This window comes from Trichosurus vulpecula, chromosome 3 (assembly GCF_011100635.1).
Source record: "Trichosurus vulpecula isolate mTriVul1 chromosome 3, mTriVul1.pri, whole genome shotgun sequence".
Taxonomy (NCBI): Eukaryota; Metazoa; Chordata; class Mammalia; order Diprotodontia; family Phalangeridae; genus Trichosurus; species Trichosurus vulpecula.
In genome coordinates, this window is record NC_050575.1 from 326,860,824 (window position 1) to 326,880,921 (window position 20,098).

The 20,098-nt window shown below is 35.6% G+C and overlaps 1 protein-coding gene across 1 annotated transcript in view; it reads left to right on the top strand.

Annotated features, from left to right (window-relative positions):
* The window catches only part of USP34 (ubiquitin specific peptidase 34), a 317,435-nt gene that overhangs the window by 84,409 nt on the left and 212,928 nt on the right, over positions 1-20,098 (top strand). The window contains exon 2 of the mRNA XM_036750464.1: positions 949-1,036. Coding sequence (XP_036606359.1) covers positions 949-1,036 — 88 coding nt within the window. The remainder of the gene's footprint in view (positions 1-948; positions 1,037-20,098) is intronic.

Consider the following 20,098-nt stretch of genomic DNA (forward strand, 5'->3'; position numbering starts at 1 on the left):
TTGCTCAGGGTCTCATAGCCAGTAAGTGTCTGAGGCTAAATTTGAACTCAGGTCTTCCTGACTCCAGGCTTAGTGCTCTATCCACTGTGCCACCTAGCTTCCCAATAGTATAGTTATAATAGTGTTTGTGATTTATCTCTTCTTGTTTGTGAATAGATTCCACTTATGTGTTTTTATTCATAGTTTTGAAATTAAAGTTTAGTAAAAAATGTTTGAAGTTAAAATCTGTAATTCATTTACTTTTTTTCTTTTACATAAATATAGCTGTATGCTCAGTCAACAGGAATTTATTAAGTATTATGAGCAAGTCATATATTTACACACATGTAATTTTTAGTATTTAAAAAGAATTGTATATACTTATGTAATTTAAATTCCCTTGAAGCCTCTCTATGAATTTTGTTCTTGCACTTGAAAAAAAGTGAGGTGATTTTTTTTTGGTGGTGAGAGTCAGAGTATGTGGCTTTTTTTTCCATAGTATTCACAAACTTAACATCAACTCTAAGACAAGATGAACTTTCAGAAAAAGAAAATTGTAGAATCTCAGGATCTCTTTATACTCTGAAAAATTGATGACCTCAAAGAGTTTTAGTTTGTGTGGTTTATCTCTATACTTAGCACATTAGAAATTCAGACATCTTAGTATTTTATAAAAATTGTTTTAACTTCAGAGACCCCCTGAAATTGTCTCAGGCACTCCCATTTTACAGATGAGGAACAGAGGCAGGCATATGTTAAATGACATGCTAATTAAGTTAAAGAAAATTTTCGTAATGTCAGAAAATCACACTGGGTTTTTAAAAAAATTTTTGAGTTTAAATTTATTTTGGGGCTAAAGTAAAAATATTCTCTCTGAGGTACTTTTATTTTTGAATTGAGATTTTAGTTTTGAAATATCAGTTATTATTTCTAAATTTGTATTTTCTCTCCCTTTTTTTTTTTTTTTAGTATCTGACATTGAAGGTGGTGATGGACTGCAACTCAGAAAGGAACATACTCTCAAAATATTTGCTTACATCAACTCCTGGACACAGAGGTATTTTGAAACATTTATTGTAGCAGTTTTTGATGTATAGGAAACTGTATTTGAATTTTCCTGTTGGTTGTTTTTTTTTTTTTTCAATTATATATCAAAGTAAATAAATACTTGTAGATTGGTTATAGGATTTCATCAGTGTGGGTACACAGTCCAATTGTGATCCCTCCAGGCCTTTCAGTCCTATCCAATTCTTATCTATTTCTTCACATAAATTCTCAACTAGGAAATCCATCTAGTACACTAAAGAACTGATCTTTTATTTTCTGTGACGTACCAGTGTAACAGTTGAGTTTGTTGTTTCTTATTTTCATATATGATGAGCCCAGTTTTGGGTAGGTTATCAATCTATTAATGATGTCTTTTATATTTCTTCAGTTCAACAGCATTTAATAATTCATTTCTATTTACCAGGCATTGTCCTATGGCCTGAGAATACAAAGACAGAAACAATAAAGTTCCTGTCCTCGAGGAGCTTACATTCTACTGGGGCAATGTTTACTGATAAGTAAATGTAAAATCTGTACCAAGTAATTGTTGAGACTTTGGAGGAGTATAGCACACTAGTAATTGGAGAATTTGGAAACGTGTTTTATGGGTGGTAGCATTTCATATGAATCCTGAAAGGAGCTAGGAATTCCAAGAGACAGAAGTGAGGAAGAAATACATTTTGGGTCTGTAGGGGAAAGTCAGTGCAAAGTCATGGAGGCTGAAGAGGGAGTATTGTGTAGATGAAAGATGAAGTATACCCATTTAGCTGGAATACACGAGGGGGAATAATGGGAAATCGCTATGGAAAGATATATTGGAGCCAGATTATGAAGGTCTTTAAATACCAAACGGGAGTTTGTATTTGTTCCTAAAAGCAATAGGAAGCCACTGAAACTTCTTTAGCGGAGTTGTGTATTAGACCTGGGCATTAGGAATTTTTATTTGGCTTGGCGGCTTTGTGGAGGATGGATTAGAGAGAAGGTAGACTTTAAGAAAGGAGATGAATCATGAGGCTTTTATAATACTTTAGGCCAGAGGCATTGAGGGTTTGAACTAAGGTGGAGGTAGTGAGACTAATGGTAGAGATCTCTTGGAGTTATAATTGATGAGAATTCTTGATAGTTCATTTTGGGTAGTATTTTACCGGATACTTATACATACTACATGGTCAACTAGGTGACATAGTTGATAGAGTGCTAGGCCTGGGGTCAGGAATACTTATCTTCCTGAATTCAAATCAGGCCTCAGATACTAAATAGCTGTGTGATCCTGGGCAAGTCACTTAACCCTGTTCGACTCACTGTGCTTATCTGTAAAATGAGTTGGAGAAGGAAATAGCAAACCACTCCAGTATCTTTGCCAAGAAAACCCCAAATGGGGTCACAAAGAATTGGAAATGACTGAATAACAACAAAAATATATGCTGCATGCTTTCCCGTGGTCTTTGAGGTTATTTATAATTTTGATGTCTAAATTTATGGCATTTCAAAATGCAATATAGCTTTACTAACAAAATATTGGTGTTATGTAGTTCACATTTTGTGGCAGTGATAAATTTTGGATGATTGCAAATGAAATGCAGTTTTTCAAATGTATTCCAACCTGACGTCTCTCAGCAGCTCATTGTCCATTTGTAGTGTCTATCATCATGGTTGTTTGCATATACACTGACCAGGATTTGGAGACAGGAGAGACCTGGGTTCAAAGTCTTCTTTTTATACTATAAACATGTTCCTTAACATCTCTGAGCCTCGGTTTCTTCGCACATGAAATGGAGATAACGGTATACGTAGTACTTAACTCACTGGGTTGTTTTGAAGATCAAACTCGATTATATGGGTGCAGCATTTTGCATACCCAAAAGGGAGTGCTGCATAAATGTCAACTTATTAGTATTATGCATATGTGTACATCTATGTCATAGAATCATACAATTTCAGAATTCACTAGTCATCTAGTTCAGCCTTCACTCAAAGATTTCTAGTGAGGCAAGGACCCACCACCTCTTTTGACAGTCTATTCCACCTTTAAATGCTCTGTTAGGAAGTTTTTTCTGACGTGAAGCTTAACGTTGACTCTTTACAGCTTCCCCCTTTTGTTTCTTGTTCCTCTGTTCCAGGCTAAGCAGAACAACTTTAATTCCTCCTCCACATGCTAGCTCTTCAAATCCTTGAAGTCATTTTTCATGTCTCCCTTAAGTCTTTTCTTCTCCAGGTTAAATAGTCAGTAAATGTTTATTGAGCATTTAGTATACAGAGAAAGGCAAAACTCCTCAAGGAGTTCACAGTCTAATGAGGGAAACAACTCTTAAACTGCTATATACCACCAACTTTATATAGGATGAATTGGAAATAATCACCAGAGGGAAGGCACAAGCATTTAAGAGGGATTGGGAAAGGCATCCTGTAGAAGGTATTGGAAAGACCTGAAAGGGGTAGTAATCAACTCTGACTGGTTAACCATGAGAAGAAAGAATATTATAATGAGAAGTGGACCTATTCTAGTGAGGGGCTGGGGGACTTGCTTGTGATCTCTTAGTCTTGGGTAAAGACTACCCCTGTAGTCAAGCTAGACAAAAGGGTGTCCACCTCTGCTGAGACCTGGATGGGTGGAACACAATGGGCCAGAATTCACCTTAGATTAAATTCTTCAAATGGTTTTCTAGTTGGGTGGCATCTCCCACCCAGGATGGAAAGGCATGTACTCCAGGGAGTTGCGTAATCTCATCTATCAAAAATGCCTTTCAGATACTGAATAACCTACAGGCTTTGAAAAAAATCCTGGTCCTAATTCAATAATTTATTATTAATGTAAAAGAGAAATAGTAATTTCTCTCTTGAGTGACCTGTATTTCTGTATGCAACGTGTGTGTGTGTGTGTGTGTGTGTGTGTGTGTGTGTATGTGTATGCATGCATTCATTCTTCTTTTGACTTCAGAATAATTTTAAATTCATGAAACAAAATACATAGCATTACAAACAAAGCCAGTTATATTGAAATGCAGTTGCTGGGCATGGTGGTGCATGCTTGTGATCCTAGCTCTTGAGGAGGCTGAAATTGTTGGATCTCTTAAGCTTGGGAATTTGGAGCTTCAGGGGACTATAGTGCTGATCACATGTCCACATTAAGTTTGTCATTAATATGGTGAGACCCTGGAGGTGAGGACGAGGTGGGGACCATATTGCCTAACCAGAGACCAAGTGGCCCAGGTAAGAAAGAAAGTAGATCAAAGCTTCTATGCTGAGATATAGTGGAACTGAGCCTGTGAGTAACCCCTGAACTTCCAGTTGGGTTAGATAGTGAGACCCAGTCTTTAATTAAAACACACATATGCATGCTTATCAATTTTAAAGTTCACGGGACTACAGGTTAAGAACCTCCAAAGTGGACTCTAAATCTCTTCCAGCTTTAATTTATGATACTATAACTAGTGATCATCTTTTCTGATTATACATTTCTTATAACATACTTTACTCTTGTTTTTTGTAGTTTCTTATTGTTTGTTAGGAGTAGGAGAATGGAATAAATACTTATTGAATGCTTACTATGTGCTAAATGCTGTGTTTTATGAACATCTCATTTGATCTTCATAACAACCCAATGAGGTAAGGTGCTATTATTACATTCCCCATTTTGTGGTTGAGGAAACTGAGGAAAAGAGAAGTTAAGTGATTTTCCCAGGGTAACAGCTGGTAAGTCTTACACCAGATTTGAATTCATGTTCAAAGATAAAGGAGAATGAGGAATTGAATGAGGTTTTAAACTTTTGTGACTAGAAGTATAGTTTTGTTAAGCATTTTTTTCAGAGGAGGGAAGGCAGGGCAATTGAGGTTAAGTGACTTACTCAAGGTCGCACAGCTAGTAAGTGTGTCAAATGTCTGAGGCCAGATTTGAACTAAGGTCCTCCTGACTCCAGGGCCGGTGCTCTACTCACTGTGCCACCTAGCTGCCGCTTAATTTGAATTCTCCTTGGTCTGTAGTGTTTCTTTACTTAGAGCCCCATAAGAACACTTGTACAGTACATATAAAATGAGCTTGTTTTTCTGGGAGAAGTAAATTAGGAACAGTCTGTCAATTGTTAAACGTCTATTAAACATTTGCTATGTGCCAGGGACTGTGCTAAGTACTAGAGACACAAAAAGAGGCAAAAGACAGTCTCTGCCCTCAAGGATCTCAAGAGTCTAATGGCAGAGACAAGATGGAAACATATATACAAAAAAGCAAGCTATATATGGGATAAATAGGAAATAGTTAAAAGAGGGAAAGCACTGGAAAGGAGGGGTTGAGCAAGGCTTCCTATAAAACATAGGAATTAGTTGAGACTTAAAGGAAGCCAGGATGGTCAGTAGAGGAGAAAACATTCCAGGCATTAAGGCTACCTGAGAAAGTTATCAGCGATGAGAAACCAGAGTGACTTGTTCTTACATCATTAAAGAGCTCTGTAATTGCTAATAGGCAATTGATAGGCAATCCAGCTAACTTTCCTCACTCTGTTTAATTTTGGGCCCAGTTCCTCAAGTTGTCATCTTATTAACATTTTTAATATACTTTCTGATTCACATCTATGAGGCTCTGCAACATAAAACCTTGATATAACCAGAATAATATCTTCCACATCTGGAGTTCTTTTTCGAACTTTTTTTACCCTGCCTGTATCTTCTCCATGACCCTTAGTATATGTCTGAGTAATCTCTTGTTTTATGTCTTGCCTAATATTACTGGTCAGGGGTTACTGAACAACATTGTATATGATGTTACATCTTGAATAATTTTGATGTGTGAAGGAGGAGGGGAACCTTCAAGGTAGTATTTTGTGCTCTTAGATCTAAAGCTTATCTCTATTTTTTTTTAACCAAATAACATGTCTTTCAGTCTGTTGTGTGATGGTAAAGATAATAGGTTCTCTCATGGAATGTTACTTGAAGAAGCCTCTCTCTTCCCTATTAATGTTTATTAGTGATACTTTTGTTGTAGCTATAGATTTTATATAGCTAGGATGTGGATACTTCTATTTGTTTCTGACATTCTCTTAGAATTTTTGGTAGTAAGGTCCAAATGTTTTTCTGTCCTTTGGATATCTTCACCTTCTTTATCCCTTAGGCACCTTCCAATTATTGCCACTAGAATGAATAGCTAGGTGGGACAGTTGATTTTTTTTTTTTAAACCGGATTTTGTACTGAATTTTGAATCTGGAACACTAGTTCAAATACTGTTTCAGACACTTATCTGTGTGATCCTTGGGCAAGTTAACTTAACCTCTTGTTCTGTCTAATAATCTGTAAAGTGAGGATAAGAAAGGCACCTAGCTCACTGGGTTATTGTGAGGAGCATTTGAGATAATATATATAGCTCCTTAAAACACTATATGAATAGTTATTATCGCTCTTTCTATACCTCTGGGATTGTCGTACTGTTAAGAGTTCAAGTTTGGTGGTGGATTCACTTTCCTGTTATCTAGAGCATATTAACTTTTGGGGCTGCCATATCACACTGTTGGCTCATACTTTGTGTCTTAAGCAAGCTCTGCAGGCATATTGCAGGCTAATTGGATGGGCTGTCTGTATGTTCATTTTTCAAGTGAGAAAACTATGCGTAGTTCCAAGTAGCTTTATAGAATGAACTAGTACGCAGCTTTACCAACTGTGTGTTGCTGTACCTGTTTTCCCATATCCCCATTAACATTTATCATTTTTTTTGTCATCTTAGCCAATCTAATGAATATGAGGTGGTACCTTAGAGCCATTTTAGTTTACATTTCTTGAATTATTATTGATTTAGAGCATTATTTTTCATATGACTATTGATAGTTTGGATTTCATCCTCTGAAAACTACTTAATCATATCCTTTGACCATTTATCAGTAGGGGAATAGCTCTTATTCTTGTAATTCTTGTTCAAATACTTACATTTGTTTGAATAAGATTTATATATGTGTGTTTATGTATGTATACATGAATAAGAACCATAGAAAGTTGCTGCAAAGACATTTCCCTGGTTACCTGCTTTTTTCCCCTAATTTTAGTTGCATTGATTTTGTTCGTACAAACCCTTTTTATTTTATGGAATTAAAATTTTTATTTTTACTTCCTGTGAACCTCTCTATCTTTTGTTTGATCATGAACTCTTCACTTTATCCATAGATCTCAATCAATCAGTAAACATTTATTGAGCCCCTGCTATGTGCTAGGCACAGGGAATATCTTCCCTACTTTGCTTAATATCATCCCATCTGTTTAAATCATGCACTCATTTTGAGCTCATCTTGGTATATCGTGTGAGGTGTTGGTCTTTCCAACTGCTTATATTGCTTCCCTGTTTTCCCTACATTTTTTTTTCCAAATCATGATTTCTTCTGGGATCTTTGGGTATATGAAATATTTGATAATGGTAGTCATTTACCTTTTTATATTCTTTATTTAATATATTCCACTGATCAATCTCTTTTGTTTTGATGATTATAGCTTTGTAGTATAGTTTGAGACCTGGTACTGCTAGGCCCCATTCCATAACTTATTTTTTTTTTCATTGATTCCCTTGATATTCTTGCCTTTTTATTTTTCCAAACAATTTTTTTGGCTTTATGATTTAATTCTTTGATATTTTATTTTGTCAAAAGCTTTTACCCCATTTAATGAAATATGAATGTGTTTTTTGTTATTGTTATTGATATAGTCAGATACTGGTTCTATTGAACCAACCCTATAGTCTTGGCATCAGTCCAGCCTAGTCACAGTGTATAATCTTTTGTCATATACTATAATCTCCTTGCTAGTGTGCTAATAATTTTTTTTTTATTTCTGTATTCATTAGGGAAATTGGTCTATTTTGCTGTCTGTTTTTGTTGTCCCTGATTAGATAGACCATATTTGTATCATAGAAGAATTCCTTCTTTACCTGTTTTTAAAAACAGTTATGTAGTATATTAATTAACTTTTTTTAGATGTTAAATTTTCTGGTCCTCGGTATTTTTCTTAGGTTGCTCATTTATGGCTTATTCAATTTCTTTCTTTCTTTCTTCACTTCTTTCTTTCTTCACTTCTTTCTTTCTATCTTCACTTAACACTTCTTTGTCTTTCTTTCTTAAGTATTCTGTTTCCTATTCTGTTAATCTAGGCAACTCATAATTCTGTAAATAATCATCCATTTTATTTAGATTATCAGTTTTATTGAGATATAGTAGGCAAGATAGTTTCTATCAATTGCCTTTATTTCCTCTTCATTGGTTGTGAGTTTACCTTTTTCATTTTTAATATTGATAATTTAGGTTTTTAAAAAAAATTTAATAAGCCAAAGGGTTGTTTTTAGATAGCTGCTCCTGTTTTTTTATTAGTTGGTTTTTAAATTATTTGATTAAAAAAATTTTTTTTTGTTAATTTGACCTTTGATTTTCAGAATTTCTATTTTGTTGTTTAATTGGGGTTAAAAAAATTATTATTATTATTTTTTTTTTAGATTTTTAGTTGCATGACCAAACCAGTGATCTTTCCTTTTTCTTTTATTGCTGTAAATATTTAGAGATATAAAATTTCCTCTCAGAATTGATTTTCAGAATCTCATAAATTTTGGTATGTGATGTCAATTTTATTATTATCTTTAATGAAATTATTGATTGTTTCTGTAATTTGTTCTTTGCACGTTCTTTAGGCTTACATTATTTAATTTCAAATTAATTTTTAATCTATGTTTCCAAGGCCCTTTAATGTAATTTCATTGCATTATGGTCAGAAAAAGATGCATTTAATAACTGTTTTTCTGCATTTGTTTGTGAGGTTTTCATGCCTCATTGTCTGTTTTTGCGAAGGTGCCATGCACAACTGAAAAATAGGTATATTCCTTTTTTTTTTAGCTTCAAAATTTGTCAAAAAAATCATTTATTATTTATTTATTTTTAGTTTGACATTCACTTCCGTAAGATTTTGAGTTCTAAATTTTCCCCCATCCCCTTCCCCCCTCCCCAAGACCGTGTGCAATCTGATATACATTCATATTAAAAATATTTTCACATCAGTCATGTTGTAAAGAAGAATTAGAAATAGAAATAGAACCAATGGGAGAAACCATGAGAAAGAAGAAAGAAAAAAAGCGAGAGAAAATAGTATGCTTTGATTTGCATTCAGACTCCATAGTTCTTTTTCTGGATGCAGATAGCATTTTCCATCATGAGCCTTTTGGAATTGTCTTAGATCCTTCCATTGCTGAGAAGAGCTAAGTCTGTTGAAGCTAGTCATTGCACAATGTTGCCATTACCGTGTTCTCCTGGTTCTGCTCTCTTCACTCAGCATCAGTTCAAGTCTTTCCAGGTTTCTTGCCCCGTGGTTCTAAGATATTTGGGCATTTTCCTTTATAACTTCTTGAAATAGCATGTGTAGGCTCGTTTTATGTTGTTGTTCATGGATTTCAGATATTCCATTGATTCTTAAATTAGTTCAACTTGATCTATTTCCAGGTCAGTTGTTTTTCTTATAAGATATTTCACATTTCATTACATTTTTATTTTTTCATTGATTTTGCATGCAGTCATTATCTTCTGTTTGGCTAATTCTGATTTTCAGGGAGTTATTTTCTTCAGTAGGTTTCTGTACTTCTTTTCCAAGCTATTCATTCTCTTTCCATTGTTTTCCATTGTTTCCATTGTCTGTCTGCTCCTCATTTCTTATAGCATGATAGTATTCCATTACATTCATATACCACAACTTGTTCAGCCATTCCCCAATTGATGGCCATTCCTTCAATTCCAATTCTTGGCCACCACAAAAAGAGCTGCTATAAATCTTTTCGTTCAGTAGTTTTTGTTTTTAATTTTTTAATTAGACATTTTCCCCCATCTCCTCAATTGAACAAAAGCAACAAAACTGACAAATGTCCATTACTTTCACATTTCATAATGTGTTTAACCATCCCATGGTCTCTTCTGAATATTGTTGCTGTTTTTAGTGTCTACTCCTTTGGCAAATTACTCCTGGTCATATCAAATCAGTAATTATTCATTGTTCATTATGTGCCAGGCACTATGCTAAGTGCTGGGATTCAGATACTAGCAGAAAGACTGTCCTTGTCCATAGTAAGCTTACATTTTAATGGGGGGCAGGGGGCGGGGCAGAGAGTACCCATGCCAGGGGCAAGGCAAAGAAAGCCTAGAGAATCAAGAATACACCCTGGAGAAGAATGAAGAGGTAGCTGACCTGGCATCTTCCTTAAAATGGAGGGTCTGGGAGGAAGAGTCTTTCCTGTAGAGTGAGTTAATTAAGATCCCTAGGAAAGGGTACGGTACACTATGGACATAATTCACTTCAGTGCTTACCCTCTATTGGCCAAGAGCTCAGGTCTCCTGAAGTGTTGATCTTTCCATCCCTCTTTCCCCAATAAGAAAAGTGACCAGTAATTCTATTTTTGCATTCATTTGCTTTCCTTGAAACATTTCAGGGTGCTTTATCAGCAGTGCATGGGCAACCCTTCTTGGCATGATGAGCCCAGGATGGTTCGGGGCACTGAGCCTGAGGTTTCAAAGGGGTGGGGAAGTGTAGTAGCCTAGGCAGTGGAGGTAGGCAGCAGCTGGTGGCTGGGGAGATAGACTTGGTGTCATCTCAGAGAAGTTTGTCACCAGAAAGTTGGCTCTTGGGTGGTCTTTTGGGGAAGCTCGTTCCATGGGGTTTAATCAGGAAAGCATCAACATCTGAGTTTCTTCAAAGCCGGGGGACTCTTAACAAAGGCTTGCCCAGAGTCACACACTGCTCTTCCAGTGACTGAGGGCCCTGGTATATTCCTTTCTATACCCATTCTACAGAAATCTGTCATATCAAACTTTAATAAAAATTCTATTTAGTGTCTTCTTTCTCGTTTATTTTATGTCTATGTCTAAATAGAAGTCCAAAGGGTAAATTGAGGTCCTCTACTAATACAGCTTTGCAATCTATTTCCTACTATAATTCATTTAACTTTACTTTAAGAATTTGGATCCCTTTGTTATTTTTGGTGCATAGTATGTTCTGTATTGATATTTATATTAATGCATTGTTTGTGATATCTTTTTAACAAAATGTAGTTTGTTTCTTTTTAGTTATGTCTACCTCTGTCTATGTATATTCTTTCCTCCTTGAACTCAGATGAGTGTGAGGTTCAGATATTTGCCCTTTCTCACCACTGCCCCCTCTGTTGTAAAAACTCTTTCTTGTATCCCCCATTTATGGGAGATAATTTCCCCTGTTCTTCTTCTTTCCCCACCTCTCTTAGTACATCTCTTCCTCACCCTTCTATCCTTTTTTTGTGGTCATCCCAATATAATAAAATTACACTCAGGCCATCTGTCTAATTAGACTCCCTTTAAGACCCCTGGTAAAAAGTTATAAAGTCTGATTTTTCCCACCCTTACCTCTTTATGCTTCTCTTGATTCCTGTGTTTGGATGTCATTTTCTATATGGCTCTAGGCTTTTCATCAGGAATGTTTGAAAGCCCTCTATTCTATTAAATGCCTTTTTCCCCCCTTTTTAGAATTATATTCAGTTTTGCTGGGTAGGTATTGGTTGTAATCCTGACTCCTTTGTCTTCTGGAATATCGTATTCCATGTCCTCCATTTTTTTTAATGTACTGCTAGCTGCTAAATCTTGTGATCCTGACTGTGCCTCTTTAGTACTTGAATTCTTTCTGGCTGCTTGCAGTATTTTCTGCTTGAACTCGGAGTTCTGGATTTTGGCTGAAATATTCCTGGGAGTTTTCATTATGAAGTTTCTTTCAAGAAGTGATTAGTTGATTCTTTCAATTTCTACTTTGCCCCGTGGTTCTAAGATATTTGGGCATTTTCCTTTATAACTTCTTGAAATAGCATGTGTAGGCTCGTTTTATGTTGTTGTTGTTCATGGATTTCAGATATTCCATTGATTCTTAAATTAGTTCAACTTGATCTATTTCCAGGTCAGTTGTTTTTCTTATAAGATATTTCACATTTCATTACATTTTTATTTTTTCATTGATTTTGCATGCAGTCATTATCTTCTATTTGGCTCATTCTGATTTTCAGGGAGTTATTTTCTTCAGTAGGTTTCTGTACTTCTTTTCCAAGCTATTCATTCTCTATCCATTGTTTAATTTGGTTTTTTAAAAATCATTTTTCTTTCTATAACTGTTCTAGGAATTCTTATTGTGTTTCCATTTTGCATTTTTCTTTGAGACTTTGCTTTGTAGCTGTTTCCTAGTCATTGTCTTCTGTGTTTATATTCTGAGCTTCCTTATCACCAGAAGAGGTCTTTATAGAGAAGTTGTTTGTTTGTTTCTTTGCTAAATCTTGCAGGCTATTTGGACTTGACTTTGGATCTTATATTAGTATTGGCTCTGCTTACTTCTTTGGAGGATCTGGCCTTAGTTCTACTTTCTTTTATGTCTTTCTGCTATTTTCATGGCTCTGTCTGTGGTCCTCAATATTTGGGAACTTCTGAAAGAGTGTGATATGGGGAGAAGTCTTTTCACAGCCCTACAAAAGACAAGTTTTTGGAACTTGTTCCTTGCTTTTTATACAACTTGGACCCCATTCACTCAGGCTTCCCTTGATTGCTACCATTCCTCTCCACTTTGGGTTTGTGACCTGGAATTGGATAATGGGTACAGAGTTGGCAGATGGCACCTGTTCCTGCCCTCAGTGCTTGTTCAGGGTACCCTAGGATCTCTTTTTTATTTAGTACCATCTCTCCTGGTGTTCGGTCTTTGTTCTCGTATTATTCCTTGGCTTTGAAATGCTCCTGCTGCTCAGTTCCTGGCCGGTTCCCCTGTCCAAGTGTCTACCCGTCTCTCTATCTTCCCGAAGCCGCTCTTGGCCGTCATGATGACTTTGGTCTGGCATGTTTTCTGGGTCTTTGTGGAGGAGGCATATTGGATCTGGGCAAAAATGCTACCTCTCACTCTGCCTCCTCTCCATAAATTTTTCTTAATTTAAAAAAAATTGGGGGGGGTTACATTTTAAGTTCCAAACTGTTTCCCTCCCTCCCTCCCCTGTACTAGAGAAGGGCCACCATTTGTGGCAGATGTGTGTGTATGTATATGTAACCATACTGTGTGTACTTTATTTATTAGTTCTTTTTCAAGTTAGACAGCATCTTCCTTCATAGGTCCTTTGTAGTTGACTAGAGTATTTATAATACTTAGAATAACTTAATCATTCATAGTAATTCTTCTAACAATATTGCTGTTATTGTGTACAATATTTTCTTAGTTCTGCTCATTTCAGTCTTCATTATTTCATGCAAGTCTTTCCATGTTTTCCTAACATCAGCCTGCTTGTCATTTCTTACAGCACATTAGGATTCCATTACAATCATAGATTACAATTTGTTTTGCCATTACCCAATTAATGTCCAGTTCAATATTTGGGAACATACAGGTTCTTTTCCTTTTTCCCTGATTACCTTGGGAAACAGACCTAATAGTGGTGTTGCTGGGTGAAAGGGTATACATAGTTTATAATTCTTTGGGCAGAATTCCAGATTCCTCTCCACAATGATTGGATCTGTTCACAGTTCCTGCAACAGTGTCCCAATTAGTGTCCCAATTTTTCCACATCTCCTTTAACATTTATCATTTTCCCTTTCTGTCATTTTAGCTAATCTGATAGATATGAGATATCTGAGTTCTTTTAATTTGTAGTTCTCTAATCAGTAATGATTTAGAGCATCTTTTCATATGACTGTGAGATAGCTTTGATTTCTTTATCAAAAAACTGCCTGTTCATATCCTTTTACTATTTTTTCAGTTTGCTAATGACTCATTCTTAAAAATTTGACGAAGTCCTCAATAGATTTGAGATATGAGAACCTTTATCTGGGAAACATTCCTATAAAAATTTTCTCCCAGTTTCTTGCCTTCCTTCTAATCTTGGCTGCGTTAGTCTTATTTCTACAAAACCTTTTTAATTTAATCAAAATCATCCCTTTTACACCTTACAATGCTTTCTGTTTATTGTTTATCCGTAAATAATTCTTCTATCCATAAGTCTGATAGGTAATGTTCCATGTTCTTCTAATTTTCCTATGATATATCCCTTTATAGCCGTCATGTAACCATTTTGACCTTATCTTGGGTAAATAGTATAAGATATTGGTCACCTAACCTCTGCCAGACTACTTTCCAGTTTTCCCAACAGTTTTTAACAAATAGTTAATTCTTATCCCATAAGCTTAAATGTTTACATTTGTCAAACACAAGGTCACTACAATTATTTACCACTATGTATTTTATGTCTACTCTATTCTACTCATCCTTCTTTCTGTTTCTTATCCACTACCAGATAGTTTTGATAATTACCATCTTATAATATAGTTTGATGTGGTACTGCTAAATCTCCTTCTTTTACTTTTTTTCATCAATTCTTTTAATAATTTTGACCTTTTGTTCTTCCAAATGAATATTTTTTTCCTAGCTCGATAAAATAATTTTTTGGTAATTTAATTGGGGTGTCTTTGAATAAATAGATTAGGTAGAATTGTCATTTTTATTATATTGGCCCTGCCCACCCATGAACAATTAATAATTTCTCCAGTTATTTAAATTAGACCTTTATTTGCATAAAAAGAATTTTATAATTATGTTCATATAGTTCCTGGGTTTTTTTTTTTTTTTTTGTAGATATACTTCTGGGTATTTTATGTCGTCTATGGGGTATCTCTTAGTATCTCTTCTTGCAGGGTTTTGTTGGTGATATATAGAAATAATGGTGATTTATGTGGGTTTATTTTATATCCTACTACTTTGCTTAAATTATTAATTATTCCATCTAGCTTTTTATTTGAATATATTTAGGATTTTCCAAGTATGTCATATCATCTGCAAAAGAGAGTATTATTATCTCGTTGCCTATTCTGATTCTAATTTCTTTTTCTTCTCTTATGGCTATTGCTTGCATTTCTAATACAATATTGAATAATACTGGTGATGGTGGGCATCCTTGTTTTACTCTTAATCTTAATTGAAAGGGTTCTAGCTTATCCTTATTACAAATAATGCTTGATGATTATTTTAAGTAGGTGGTTCTTATCATTTTAAGGAAAAATCCATTTATACTTGTGCTTTCCAGTGTTTTTAATAGGAATGAATGTTGTATTTTGTCAAGCCTTTTCTGTATCTATTGACATAATAATATGATTTGCTACTTTTGCTATTGATATAATCAATTATGTTAATACTTTTCCTTTCTTTGTTAAACTATCCCTGTATTACTGGCATAAATCCTAGCTGCATAACTTCAATGTTGTTACATATTATTAAAGAATTTGAGAATGTTTTTTGAAATGGTGTTTTAGTGACATTTAAGTTTTAGTTTTCTTTTAAAAATATTTTTGATAAAAATTGCCTCAGATTTTTTTCTGTCAAAGAAGGCCATTTAAAGATAGGACTTAAATAGTGGGGAGAGACGGATTGCTAGAGGCTTGAGATCTTGTACGAATGCATTTTATATTTGTTTCTCAACTTGTGTCTGGTTAGATTATGTTTTCAATGTAGGGACCTTTCCCATACTTTGATATGACATTTAGCTTCTTCTGAAGTATCTCTTCTCTAGGTGTTGTGATAGAATGGAAAGAATATTGTCTCTGAATTAAAGGGTCTAGGTTCATATTCTGCCTCTGGCAATTCGTACCTGTGATCTTGGTAAGTCATTTCAGTTAAACTCTTTAGATCTTAGTTTTTTCATGTGTAAAAAGAGCCTCAATTTTCTCATATATAAAAAAATATATAAAAAGAGTGGATGGACTATTACTGTCATTTTCCAGTTATATCTGACTCTTTGTGACCCCATTTGGGGTTTTCTTATCAAAGGTACTGGAGTGGTATGCTATTTCCTTCTCCAGCTCTTTTTTCAAATGAAGAAATTGAGGCAGACAGAGATAAGTGACTTGCCCAAGGTCACGCAGCCAGTACGTGTCTGAGACTGAATTTGAACTCAGATCCTTATTCTAAACCTGGCATTGTTACCATCTGTCATCAGTGACTCTCTAAGCCCTTCTGATTAAATTATCAAATTGTCTTCAAAGAGGTTTAATTTTACCTCCTCTTTGTCATTTTTAATTTTCTTGTCTTTTTGCTATAATTAGCATCTTCAGACCCCACAGTTTCCTTCAATGCTCAGCCCAGCACCATCTCCTACTAGTTACTTTTGTGGCCTTGGACAAGTAACGTAACTTTTCTGGGTCTTAGTTTCCCTTTTCTAAGATGAAGGGGTTTGACTAAATGACTTCTGAGACTTCTTGTATTCCCAAATCTGGGCACTGTGATCCTGTGACATGCTTTTGGATCTCTCTGACATGGTGACCCTTGGGCAAGCTGCTTAAAATTCACAGTATTTGGACTAGGTGATCTCCTTTGTTTCTTCTAGTTTTAAAATCTGTGAGCTTAAACTATAACATTTATAAAGTGAACTAATTTAGAATTTATACTACTTTATACCCCTTCCTAGTTTGACATACTTTTTTTTAACCAAAGGGAAAACTAAATTCTAACCCAGAATATCAACTTTTATAAAAAGTTGCCAAATACTAATTTATCCCAATGTAGAAAACATCCCCCCTTGTTGCAGATTTTTTTTTTTAATACCTGGGCTTTGATTTGTTACAGTTGGTAAATATATTTCATGTTTACTTGAATTGAGCAGATAAAATATGCTTTATTCTGTTTTATGTAGCAATGAAATTCCATTTATATTTTGATAGCATAAAACTCCTGATTTGTTTTTATATATATTATTTATTTTATTACTTCTGGCATCACAGATCTCATTGGTCTAGGTCCTTTGACCACCCAGGTAGATTACATTACCTTATGTTCAGGAAGGTGGTCATATTCAGTTGCTGTGACCAGTAAAAAAAATCATCACCTGGCCAACTTCATAGCAGTGACCTTTATATGACAGATTTATGTAGTTTGTTCTTGGACTTCTTCTCGTAAGCCTTATTAAAGCTTTGCAGGGTCACTTTTCCCCATTTACTACTTATTCTGTTTTTTGATTTGAGGTTTGTTATTTAATAAGAATACAAATTGCTGATTGGCAGTGTGAGGTCCTTCTGACCCACTAGATAACAGCTTTTGTGACCTATATTTAAAGGGATATAGAACTTACTTGTGAGAGTGGAACCAAAGGAAGATCCTCGAATGAAACTTATTTTAGGTGGTGTCTATGATGTATGTCAGAGGTTCCCAAACTTATTTGACCTACCGCCCCTTTTTCAAAAAAAAAAATCACTCAGCACCCTCCGCGCTGCCGCCCGCCCCCCCGGAAATCTTTAACACTGTAATGATTTTTTTTTTTTTTGGAAATTTGCATCATTTTAAAAAAGATAAAATAATATGTTTTTACACACACATATTCGTGCTGATGCATGCCCCAACATGCTTGCCTGCCAACACTTGCCTGTTTTTAAGACCTGTTAGCTGACTTAACCACTGATCAGTTATAATTTGCATTTTGTGTGTTTATTTAGAAAATAATGTAATCACTACTATATTAACTTACATAACAGATGAAACATATATGAATGGGTTTTCAAAATTTTCTTCTCTTTCCTTATGCTTCCACTTCCATCTTATTTTTATTCAATGCTGCCCAGTTGCACCTGAGGCTACCTTTCCCCTCCATCATTCCAGCGTCCCCCAGGGGGTGGTATTGCCCACTTTGGGAATTTCTTTGAATTAGGAAGACCTCAGTTCCCATCCTTTTTTGGATACATATTAATTGTGTATGACCTTGTCAGGCAAGACATTTAACCTCTATATGCTTCATTGTCTTCATCAGTAAAATGGGGATAGTAATAGCGCCTAACTCCCAGGGTTTTTGTGAAGATTAAATGAGTTAACATGTAAAGTGCTTTGCAAACCTTCATTACTGTATAAAACTTGCTATTGTTATTATTGTCAGTCTTGTTTAGAGTAGTTTGATATAGCTAGAATTATACTGACTAGGTTAATATAGTTTTGAGAATTTTCTAGGTGGGTAAGAAAGGACCTAGAGACTATATTTGGTGTATTTGATAGAGAGCTGGCCTCAGAAATCAGGAAGACCTCAATATACTGATAAATTTTCTGGTGATGTCACGTAACCTCTCAGTGTTCTAGGCAACTAAGACTTTTTAAGTTGCAGAAGCTGCAGAGGAGGAACATATCTGCATTGGCCAAGGGAGTTTGCTCTTCAAGAATTCCTAATGAAAATGCATGAAGTTCTGGAGAGTGGGAAGATGGGATGACTCTTATCTTTTCTGTAATAGCTAAATGTGGACTTGTCTCTATTACACCCACACCTGTCTTTCATCCATTTTGCCTCTAGTATGGGCCTCTAAGGTCAGTTATAATGGAATTGCCACTTAGACATTCACCACATCTCTGAAGGTGCTATTGGGAAAATTCTTCTCTCCCTACCACCTCTATCCACTCCCTGTCCCTCAGATCACTTCTTGCCTGAAAACTGTCTCCTTTTGGATGGTAGCCCCTATATTACAGGACAGTGACTGGTGAATGAGACTTCTACTTCCATTTCCAATGTCTTTCCCTCTCCTACCCTCCGAACCCCAGGCCTCACCCACACCCCCATTGCAAGGCAATAAACACAACATCGATGATAAGTGTGGATATGCCTATGTAATTCTGCATCACAAAATATGAGAGACTCTCCATATAGAAGGTAGAAGAAGTAAACCATTTATTCAGTCACCAGAGAACCAAATTCGTAAAGCAGTAAGCCCAGTCCATCACAGCAGCAAAGAATTCAATACACAAAATCACAGCAGAGAACTACTCCATCACATAACCTTCCGGCCCTCTGCAGGGGCCTTGCCACCAACAATGACTCACAGCACAGTCCCCAGGTCTGCTCTTTTCCTCAGTTCTAACTGCTCTCTCTGCATTTCCTGTGACACACTTTCCTTTTCCTCTCAGCAAGCTACTGCTGCCACATGTAACTTAGGCTTCTTGTGATGTAAGCAGGTCACATGGCCTATTAATGGGTGGGAAAGATCTTCAAATCTAAATTGTCATTACCACCCCCCAAACCCCCCTTTTTTGGTTTGGGTTGGACAGTGAGTCTTGCAGTCATGCACATAATGAGTGTATATAACCACACATACTTTGGAGGGGTATTGTGCTCAGATTTGCTTATTTATTACTGTTAGGCATGCATGATTAAAAAAAAATAGGAAGACTTCTGTTAGGAAACAGTTCTATATTCTGTAGTGAACTTTGGCACTTCCTTCCTCATAGCAGTAAGCATATTATTTAAAGAAAATTGTGGCAATGGAGTGAGCTAAGGTAGTCAAAATGTTTGCATTGCCTAAGTTAAAACAAGGTTATGCTAGTAGCTTTATTGAAAAAATAAATCTTTTTGTGTTTAAAGTTGCGTTGATGAATGTTCTGTGCTTGAGGTTTATATATATTTCCTCAGTGATGTACTTGGTCACCAGGCCCATTCAAGTGGTATTTTATACAAAGAGCCAGTGTTTGTTTTACAGGAAGCAAATAGGTTTTAAAAAAAGGATCCATTTCATGGTGGTGGTTGTTGTTATTATTATTGCCCTATTCTTAACATTTTCATGAATGTAAGGCCATCTTTAGTGGGTGGTGCTCATGGAATTATTCCATTTATTTATGCCAGTCAAGTAGGATATACGTTATCAGTAAAAGTAAAATCAGTAATATATGTCACTGGGTCAAGCCTGTGGTCCTTGATACTAGTCTATCTCCCGTACAATAGAAAGTCTTATTTTATAAGGTAGAACCCTACTGGTTGCTTCGTACGTATCATATGCAGTGTGGTTAGCTCTTTTGACTGCTGCATCACACTGCTGCCTTGAAAGTCCTCTGAATACTAAGGTCTTTTTCCACTAGTACTATTTTTTAACTATGTTCTCTCCTTGGGCCTATATTTTGCTTATACGTTTAGATTTTTGAATACATGTATAACACTTAACACTCATTCTGATGGGATATGGGCCCTAGAAACATCCCTTATAAATTTCATCTTGATAGCTTTAGTCCCTTTGTTGTATTTTCTTTTGGATCCCAGTTCTTTTCAGCCACTGTATTTATTCTTTTCCCCAGGTTTGTGCC